This window comes from Porites lutea, chromosome 10 (assembly GCF_958299795.1).
Source record: "Porites lutea chromosome 10, jaPorLute2.1, whole genome shotgun sequence".
NCBI classification, from domain to species: Eukaryota; Metazoa; Cnidaria; class Anthozoa; order Scleractinia; family Poritidae; genus Porites; species Porites lutea.
This window is the reverse complement of record NC_133210.1, coordinates 10,456,421-10,466,933: the sequence shown is the minus strand read 5'-3', so window position 1 is coordinate 10,466,933 and position 10,513 is coordinate 10,456,421. Positions and strand designations below refer to the sequence as shown.

Below are 10,513 nucleotides of genomic sequence, written 5' to 3'. Positions count from 1 at the left end.
CAACTACGTCTGATAAATCATTGACTCCGTAGGCAAATAGATGAAAAATGTCCTCTAATCTTTTCTTCGATATGAATCCTCTTGATACTTATTTCGTCAATCAGTCCCACACTCCTGGCAAATTAACTTTCGTAAACGCGTCGTTCTGAGAAAAAAGGACGGCTATACAGAAGCCACGTCGTCCTTTCAATTTCGACTTGAAAACATATCCATCGCGCACGATCCTGCGAGAAGTCTCGCGAGTTAGTTCCTTGATTTTAAGAGCTAAACCGCGATTGGCTAAAAATGTTTTACGTCACGGAAATCGTTTTGTCGCTCGGGTTCGCAGACGCTATTTTTCGGAGGGAGAGAAGCGACGACCGGAAATACGTCTGCGCTTCGCAGGCTACGTGTGTATGCGATGATGGTCAGACAGGGGCTGCATCATCTCATACAAGGACTCTCCAGTGCGTTTCTTCATTGCAGAGTCTGTTTCGCTGTATCAAAAAAAAAAAAAACAATGATGGTCAGACGGGGGCTGCATCATCTCTTAACGCAATATAAAGGTTTCCTGTTTTAAGCTTTAATTAATTTTAAGCTTTCTAGTCGGTTTGTGAAGTTGGTCACGCAAGGGCTGCAACTTCCCGACCTATTTGCCCACGGGCTCTGCTGGCGTCTTTGTGGGGGTGCCACACTCTGTGGCTGTTTGGCGGTTTTTTCCCCCACCTTTGCTGAAGAGATATTTAGTTTATTATATATTGGCAGATCTTGAAAATAAAGTTCGTCACCTTTGGTGGCCAAATTTTCTCCAACCAAATCCGACTCTGTTTATCTCCTCAGCAAACAATTGCGCCGCCACGCAGAGCTCTTGGTCACGCAATGCAAGGTTTTCAGCTTCCTTCTTACCGGAAAAATGGCTTGATATAAAATATATTTTTAATATTAAAAAACTTATTGATTATTGTTTTACCATGAAAGATGTACAAAAAACAAGAAAATCAAAACTAAAAAGTATTTAAAGAGCTAATTGCTTGGAAGCTTAAGTAGACTGTTCACAAACCCTATTTTTTCGTGAGATCGTTGAGATTTAGCGCGTCATACCGTTAATGACGGCCATATGCATCTTGATTTTCAAATGTACCGAGGGGGCGGGCGTCGGGAATTATAGCTATATAGTATAGTTTTGACACTCATGCAAGATGGCAGCCTGAAACGCAAAGCGCTCGATCTCGACGATCTTACGGAAAAATAGAGGACTGTGAACAGTCTAAAAAATTAAGGGAAGCCATCGGGCTGATAAGGACTCAAGAAACCCAGGAAAGGGGACTTTAGAGAGGAAAAATACAAAAACTTTCCCGAGGGGGAGGATGCCCCCAGACCCCCTTAAGGTGATGTTGGCACGAGACGATTCGCAACGACGATTCACTTTAGCGTTACGTTGTTGCGACATTGTTTCGGATGGTTACAACAGTTACTCCAGCATTGCAACGCTGTGTTGCGCTAATCGTCGTTGCGAGTCGTCCCGTGTAACATGACCTTTAGAAGCTTCTGCCTTCGGCGCTCATTAAGGAAATCGGTCAGTGTTTATCCTACAGTCCTGCCTCTTTTCAAGTTTGTTTTGATCGGAAATTTATTCATAGGTCCCTGGTTTTGCATTTTTTTGATTAAGGAGAAGAAATATGTCCGTTTTTTCTTTTTGTTTTGGTTTTGTACGTTTGTTTTGTTTTGTTTTGTTTTTTTTTTGCAGGTCAAGTTCATGCCTTCCACGGCTCACAACCTCGTAAAGAAGAGAGATAGCCCTTAATGACTGGTAACGAGATAGACAGATACGGGGCTGAGCTAATGCTCTGTAAATACTGAATACTGAAATTGACAATTTAGAGTAACTCCAAAAACATGCAGGAGGTTTCCTTGACTTCACTCAACGATTGGCGATCATTTTAGGCATTGCCAATGGTCCAGTAATCTCAAGTAACTCACTCGATCTAGCGACAGGCAATAGCCGTACATTGATTTCGCTTCCCTTGAATATATTCATGTTTTTGACTCAAATTAATTAAATCCACGTCTACAAATGAATTAAAAATTCCTATTATTAAATCTAGACTTGGAACTCTGAGTAATGAAGCTTAATGATGTAACCGGCAATCAGTATGTAAAGACCGGGTGGATGGAAATTGATCAGTTTGCAATGGTGGGTGCCGAAATTACGAGAGCTTTTAAAATTATAGTCTGATCATCGTTTTATTCTTAATTCTTTCTTTTCATTTTTGGTTCTCGCGGAGCTTAGAAAATGGTTCAAACAGTTTGAACTTGTTGAATTTGAGCGTTTTCTGCGCGGGTCATTTTGACGCCATCTGGCTTGTGAATTGTTAAGACGAGATACTCGTCCTTACAATTATTACTCATCCTTTAGAGAGCGATATCAACAAGCTTTACAGAAGTGTCGATGCCAGCCCTATTTTTGCACCCAAGATATCGACAGCTTTGTCAGTTAAAAGCCGATTTTTTTTTTACATACAAATGTCAAGTTTTTTTCTTTGTTTAGGGCGACAGTGATTGGCTGTTGTCGTCTAGGTACCAGATAGGCTTATTCATATTTCATTAATATACTTTCAATTCCTTTAGTCCATCTTTCTCCATATTCAAAACATCTCTGCAGCTGAATTCAAAACAAGGCCGACTTTCAAAATTCAATTTAATTTTATTAGGAACGGGAGTACTGTTTTGCGTGGTATTTAAAGAAGGCGAATGGCCGACTGTGAAAAAAATCAGGTAGTAAAATTAGCGCTGGGCAAACTACTGTGGGCAAAATGCAGAGGCGTGAAAGCTGAATTTTGGAAACGCACAAAGCACAACTTGATTTCCGCACACTACCCGCTGAGCGCATAAATTCCTTTCTTCGAGGCTACACTCGTGGATGGGATGATATGAACGGCAATGGAAGAACGTGTTATCATAAACGTTAGTGGAATGACTTTTGAAACGAAGGAGACAACGCTTAGCCGCTTTCCTGATACCCTACTCGGAAATCCTTCGAGAAGGCAACGTTATTTCAACCCAATCGTACAGGAATACTTCTTTAACAGGCATCGAGTGGTATTTGAGTCAATTCTTTTCTACTACCAATCCGGTGGAAGACTTATTTGGCCAGTAGATGTCCCAGCAAGCGTTTTTACTGAAGAGGTGGAATTTTTTCAGCTGGGAGAACAAGCTTTGAAAAGTGTGGCGAAATGTTTTTATACAGAAAGACAGCGCGTTTCGCCCCAGTTTTCCTTTCAAAGGCGAGTGTGGAACTTATTCGAACACCCTGATACGTCGCATTTTGCGAGAGTAATTGCAATGCTTTCTATCCTTATGATCGCTATCTCGGTGGCAGTCTCCATCATCGAGACAATGCCTTACTTCAGAAACTTAGGAGAAAAAGAATGCAGTTCCAGCGCGCGTTTGAGATGTAACAGCAGCGCACTAACTAACAAAGACCTTATAAACGTAACGATGGGGCGCGATTGTAACTCAACAACCGCGGAGGATGGAAATTGCACCCATACCACTTTAGAAGTGTTTATAGTCTTAGAAATTATTTGTTATTCGTGGTTTTTATTCGAGTACCTCGTGCGTTTCGCAACGGCGCCGAATCGATTGCAATTTCTTCTGTCGGCGATGAATTTTGTAGATCTCTTAGCGATCATTCCGTTTTTTACAATTCTGATCAACGGGAACCGTCGTTTGGTGTCGTTGGCCGTTCTTCGTACTACAAGACTGCTGCGAATATTTCGCATTCTGAAGCTCACTCGCTATTCCCGCGGGCTCAAAGTTATGATGTTTACTTTACGAGCCAGCCTTAGTGAACTCGAAATGATGTTGTTGTTTATGTTTATGATAATTATTTTATCCTCAAGCGCGGTATTTTACTCGGATCTAGGAGCAGAAGGAAGTTTCTTTACTAGTATTCCCGACGCATTTTGGTGGAGCGTTACGACTGTTACCACGGTTGGTTATGGAGACTACTACCCTATATCTGGTTTCGGAAAAGTTGTCGGTGGCATCTGTGCGGTTTTTGGTGTGCTCGCCTTTTCTCTTCCTGTTATGGCCTTTGCAAAAAACTTCAACGCCTATCTCAAAGGAGAGCCGATTCGAAGACATATTGAAAACAAATGCAGAAGTGGAAGACACTGAGAACAGCATTGCTACTTCGCAAAATAGCTAAAACACGCAAATCCTCTGGTTCGAAAAAATAACACATCTTTCATAACTCAGTTGTTTTAAAGATAAACCAGACTACACTGAGACAACTGTTAAAATTACTTTTTCGCTCAAGACCAATATCGGACATGAAAGTTTGCTTTCAAAGTTGCCCGTGGCCTTGACGAAAAGAACTCAATCCAGCATAATAATAAGATTATAGCGACTCGGCGAAGACACTAGGAGCTTTTTAATGTACGTAAACATAGTTAGTTTACTTCTTCTTGGAGTTTAAAATATTGACTGAGCAAAGTCTCCCTACAGAGGAGACAAACAATCTAACTTTGTCAAGTTTTTTATTTCATGAGAGATGACACTAAATAGCCAGAGCTAATAAACTTGTGACCCTCTTTCGGAAAAGTTTCGAAGAAGACTCTGTTATTCACTTCGACCGTTTTTGTCTCTTCAAGGCAAAAACAAAATAACAGATTGATTTATTAGACTGGCAGCTGATTTCGATCAAAAAGAGAACAATTTTTCTATTATGAGCAAAATTAGCACTCTAGAACAGCGTGTATAATAAAACGTTGCATATCGCGATCATATCACGGTATTCCCATTTAATGGCCGGGAAGTTTAGGATGCTAATAAACCGAACTAATTTGCATTCATATGAGGCGTACAATTTAATATTAACCACAACATGTTATCCAATTGACGTGAACGTGAAAAGCTGAAATTTCGGATGCTAAGTAATATATCAAACATGAGATGCAGTGTTTCATCACCAGATGAAACACCGAGAAGAGAGTTGAAAATACGACGCGCAGCGGAGTATTTTTGACGAACTTCGAGGTGTTTCATCTGGTGATGAAACACTGTGTCGAATGTTTGATATTTCTTCTCAAACAAAATCATTTTTGAAGGAGAAATTAAGGATGCAAATACTAAGCAGTGTTTCATCCGATTTCCAAACACTCATTAAACATTAATTTCCTTTGTATTTTCTTAATGAATTATTAATGAGTTTGAGAATCGGAATTCAAAGCCTAAATTCAATTCACTTCTAAAATTGAAGGAACCTTATCAAGTGGTGTCGGGTGGCAATAACGAAAAAAGAGATAGTCAACTTTAAAGGTCTTTAAATTGTAAAGTCGTCGTGAAAACATGAATGTTAAGTTTGATCGGCTTCACGAAATGCCGAAATGACATGCGCTCAAATCCTCTCACGGCTTTGTATTAAATTCTTTTACCCCTTAAACAATGTTTAATCGCTATTTAAGCAAATATTTCAAGGCTTATTTTGCCTCTGAATCAAGCTGCTCCCTTCTTGTATTAATTACAATTAAGGACATATAAAAAATTTATTCAGGAAGAAATTTATTTTTGCTCCAGAAGTTCATAATGCTCATCATTATATCGGCCACACAGTTTATGCTATCGCACAGTTGGCCATGTGTTGTCGACTTTTAACGTAATAATTTATGGAGCTAATTTTGACAACGCGGTTTTGATAAAGGTGATCAAAGATATCGATGCTTTCTTCGATTGATGAATTCTGGATATTCCTTACGTACAGAACGTATTTATTATTTGGCACTAAGAGAGAATAATTCTCTCTTGTTGGAACTCATCAGCCTTTTCTATTTGCCTCCTTTTAAATTTACCACCCTAACTTGGTACTTGTCGGTGGGTCTTTAATTTCGCAGTTTTAGCGATTGTTACAAAAATCGCTTCGCGATCTGATTTGAACAAGCGAAATTTAATACGCATACAGAAAATTCAAATCACAGAAAGAAGATGATTAACATGTGCAAAAACAACAACATATGCTGCATATATCGACAAATACGCAAATTATTGACTGGTTTCAATGGTTAGGGTCATTCAATGGAAAGTTTAGTTCTCGATGGTGAAAAAGGTTAATGGCAAATTAAAGATTTGGGTGATTTCACATGTGAAGTAGAGAGTCTACCTAGATCTTCATTCGCGTTTTCCAGTTTGTCCAGAAATTTTAAAGCGTTCAGACTTTTTTTAAAAAAATAAAACCAAGTGAGAACGCATGAATCTCGAAAGTTATTGGTCTTTTTTCATTGATGTATTGAAAACGCGAAAATAAATCCCGCAAAATATTGTCTCTCCAAAATCGCGAAATTAGCAGCAGACGGTTTGCTGGGATTTTGGTTGGGGCCGGGCAAAAGCTGAACCGAGATCAAAAGCTAAAACGAGGGCAAGGTTTGGAGAGGTAAATAAACTGTAATAACAAAACATCAAAGAACAAAGCGACTTGAGTATTACGGTCAAGCCTTTCTGCCTCCTTCCCATCGTCCCTTTCGTTGAGCTCTCGAAATAGTCTCCCACAACCGTTCAGTTTAAAATGATAAGAGAAGACTCGGGACGAGTCAGCCCCTTTTCCTTTAACCTCGGTCAAGTTTTTGGCGCGCCGGGCTATGTTTGCGCGAATAGCGAAAAAGACCTTTAACCTTCTACCTTGAAAGCTAAATCTGGGTAATGCTTCTGCAATGGATGGTGAAAATTTTCAACCAGTATTACCCAGATCTGGATAGTGACGCGTCATCAGTCTGGAATTTCTGCGCTTGTCTTCTCAGACGTCGTTTCTCGGGGAAACAAGTGGTGGCGTCGCGAAATGTCGGCTAATTCTCAGGCTTAAAAAAGGCCTTTTCTGAGTTGCCTCAAGCCTGTCTGTTACAAAGCGAGGCTGCCATTGCATATGATTTACATCTAGCCGCGACTTGAAAATGAGGGTTTCTGGTACTCGGGAAAGGCCTATATTACAAAAACTAACCCCGGCGTCGGTCTAAGTAACCGACCCTTTGTTCTGGCTCAAAGCTCTTTAACTAAACTTGTCTATACTGTTGACATTGTGCAAATGCAAGCACTAATGGCTATGTAGAAACTCTAATAACAAAAACACCTGCCTCAGGTAAACGTAAACAAACGAGCTAACTTGAATAGCTCAAAAGAGTGCAAAAAAGAAATTTACTACTCAACGTGGAAAGCTTTCTGTGTAAACTTGTAAACTTGTACCCTAAACTGTGGTTCGTCACATATTCTCACTTACTGTGGAACGTTGTTAGAGTGTGTCCAAAATAGAATGCAAACCAACTGGTTTGTAGTCCAAGTCTAAAAAGACTTTTGATTTTATCGTGCAGAGCTAAAAGTCATACTTTCAGTTTAAGTGGCAGCACAAAACAGGGAGGGAATTACGATTCTTAGCTCCTGCAAGTCTACTTAGCTTTGAGACCGGATTCTTCTCTGAGACTATAAAAGATTGCCTTTTTATGCTAAAACATGCTGAGAAAATTAACGTCCCTTCACAAGTGACTGTCAGTGAAAACAAGTTGATTGGTTTTGTTTTGGAAAAGCATTTTCAAACCCCGTAGCTAACATTAAAAGGTTTTAGATACTTCCTGTTGTGTATGATAATTTCAAATGGCTTTAAATTAAATGCCATACTTGTGTGCCCTATTCTAAAAACTCTTAACCACTTTGATGGGCTTAATCGGTATCTTTTTCGCCCCTTAAATTGTCTGAAACGCGATCGCACGCGTCAAATTGATTTAATAATTTATAGCAAGTTAAGGCAACTTACTATTTCCCTTTGAAATGAGAATTTTTTACTGGAGAGAAATGTGAAATACGTACTCAATTAAGAGTGTTTGTGACAGAGGAAAGAGCATGAATTGTAATTAACAACAAAAATGATGCAAAGATAAAAGCGCTTAGGATATTCATAAATAGACCGCAAGCTACGACGACTCGGAACTTCCCAAAGTTGGCTTCCGCGTAGATATAAATGCGCGATACAGGTTATCAAGCCGGAATGAAGAAATTGAGTCCTGAAACGATAGTGACCGCAATTTAAAATTAACGGCTGAAAAGGGTCCGTCATGGTAAACAGCTGGAATAAGTAAGTAAAGTATGACTTCAAAGGACTTTTCTTCGACAATTCAACGAAAACATTATAACAATCGCGTGAAGATAAACGTGAGTGGTACGGTGTTTGAAACGATGGAAGAAACACTGTCAAGATTTCCTGACACTCTTTTGGGCTGTCCTAGAAGGCGCTTGAAATATTTCGACGAACGACACGACGAGTACTTTTTTAATCGCAACAGACTGGCTTTTGACGCAATTCTCTTCTACTATCAATCGTATGGGAGGTTGGTCAGACCCGATGTAGTGCCAGAAAATGACTTTTTCGACGAAGTGCGCTTTTTTCAAATACAAAGCGACGAAGTTTCAGCTCGTGCAAGGATCGAACGCGCACTTATGGGAAAGGACGAAGACTTACCGCAGAATTTCATACAACGCAAACTTTGGTTGCTTTTTTCTAAACCGGAATCATCGTACGCCGCAAAAGTGCTCGCTGTTATATCTGTAATTATCATACTTCTATCATTCGTTATTCCTTGGTTCGAATCGTCGGAAAGTGACAGCAGCGTCGCAGACAACTCAATGGTCTTGCAAAGGATGGAGATGGCTTGTTATATTTGGTTCACCTTTGAGCTATTGATTCGATTTGTCAGTGCACCAAAAAAACTGCGATTTTTTCTCTCGATGCTCAATATTGTCGACATCGTTAGCATATTTCCGTATTACGTTCTTTTAACAATGCAAGTTGCTCGAGCTCCATTATCTGTTTTGCGAGCCGCCAGGATGCTTCGTATTTTAAGAATATTTAAACTCTCTCGATACTCAAGTGGCATGCGAATTTTACTGTATACATTTGCCACGAGTATGAAAGAACTGGGCATGTTTCTTATCTTCATTTCTATTAGTATGGTGGTTTCGGCCAGTGCGGCGTATTACGCGGAAGTGGGCGACGGAAACGTTGCATTTACTAGCATTCCCGATGCGCTGTGGTGGTCTGTTAATACCATAACTACGGTTGGTTATGGTGATCAGTATCCCTTAACAGCCACCGGCAAAATGGTTGGCTGTTTGTCAACTGTGTTTGGATGTCTAGTGATCGCTCTGCCAGTCTTCCTTTTCGTCGCGAATTTCAGAAAAGTTGTTAGTGTGAACAGGGCGTCTGATGGAAAAAGGATGTGATCACAGGAGTGCAAGTCTGAACTAGCTCTTGTTACAGTTTCAAAAAAGTTGTCAGTGTGAAGGGGGCAGCTGATACAAAAAAAAGGATGTAATTACAGGAGAACGAGTCTGATCTTATTCACCATTCCTTTTTGTCAAAAAAAATTGTTCCTTGACGTAAAGGCCATTGAACATTTTCCCCTTGGATCGATAACTTAATTACAAACCCTTGATGGCTCGTGCCGGGAGGTTATATGGACCTTTGATTGTGCCTATTTTTTCACCGGATAAGAGCATATTACTTCAGTTTTTAAGTACTCAAAAGTGCATTCGGTTTATGCGTGTTCAGCATCGAGGAAAGGTATTTAAAATCGTTCCACAACAGGGAAAATGAGGTGTGCTGTTTGGTGTTGGCAAGTTTGACTAGGAACTGGCAAGTTTGGCCTGTGAGCCTGAAATGGATTCCCCTTTTCCCTTACACGTAATTTAAAATATCTCTGTTTTTAAGGCATCTGGCCAAATCTGGCTTTTAACCTAACTGGTCTGTCATCAACAAAGATAGAAAAATGTGAAATTCTGAGAGTTGTGCTCCCATCTCTGAAACTAATACCCCTCAAAACAATTGATGATCTTTTCATTGCCTGACTTAATAAGGACGAAGAAACTAAACTATAGAGTAACTAGAGTAGCTCTTTTGGATTCACATACTTGACCATCTATTGAACACTGCTTGCTTTACTTGCCCATTACTTGCTAATTTTCTAAAGTACACATTATAGTGGAAGTCTAATGCAATTGTTTTTGGTAAAACTGTAAGTCTTTGCCTGGTTTGGTTCCAAATGATCAATTGCAGCTTAATGTAAATCAATGGATGTGTCAAAAGAAGAAGAATAAAGTACTGAACTTTTAACTCAGAACGAATCAAAGTAGCCCACCATATATTTCATCTTCTTTACTTTTACGAGGGGCGCCCTCCCTACCGTTAAGAGATTTAGACTGCAAGCAAAAATAAAGAGAAAAGTCTCGAACGAGAAGCTTGCGGCCCTCATGCGCTATCTTTCAGCTCGCTTGACCTGCATGAGACTTTCTTTTCAGTCCATTACTGTATTCAAAATAGAGAGCTTTCTCTGCTATTGAATATAAACATTGAACAGAAGACTTTAGAGCAGTTGCCCTTCTACTCTTTTCATTCACTAAAATTTCAATTCAACTTCAGACATGTCAAAACAAATTGGACAAAATTTCTACCGATTTCAAACAAAAACCACACCTTGTGAGCCCCACGTAAGTAAAC

General features: G+C 39.7%; 2 protein-coding genes across 2 annotated transcripts; both read left to right on the top strand.

Annotated features, from left to right (window-relative positions):
• The first annotated feature begins 2,618 nt into the window (after positions 1 to 2,618).
• LOC140950584 (potassium voltage-gated channel subfamily A member 3-like) lies at positions 2,619 to 4,868 on the top strand. The gene has a single exon (XM_073399825.1). It carries the CDS (start codon positions 2,920 to 2,922, stop codon positions 4,156 to 4,158), a length of 1,239 nt encoding a protein of 412 aa, XP_073255926.1. The 5' UTR covers positions 2,619 to 2,919; the 3' UTR covers positions 4,159 to 4,868.
• Positions 4,869 to 7,818: 2,950 nt separating this feature from the next.
• On the top strand, positions 7,819 to 10,099 carry LOC140950561 (potassium voltage-gated channel subfamily A member 1-like). The gene has a single exon (XM_073399799.1). It carries the CDS (start codon positions 8,107 to 8,109, stop codon positions 9,238 to 9,240), a length of 1,134 nt encoding a protein of 377 aa, XP_073255900.1. The 5' UTR covers positions 7,819 to 8,106; the 3' UTR covers positions 9,241 to 10,099.
• The last annotated feature ends 414 nt before the right edge of the window (positions 10,100 to 10,513 follow it).

Bases quoted from the DNA above. Each gene is read 5' to 3' on its own strand.
- LOC140950584 (XM_073399825.1), top strand. From the start codon at position 2,920: ATGGAAGAACGTGTTATCATAAACGTTAGTGGAATGACTTTTGAAACG.
- LOC140950561 (XM_073399799.1), top strand. From the start codon at position 8,107: ATGACTTCAAAGGACTTTTCTTCGACAATTCAACGAAAACATTATAAC.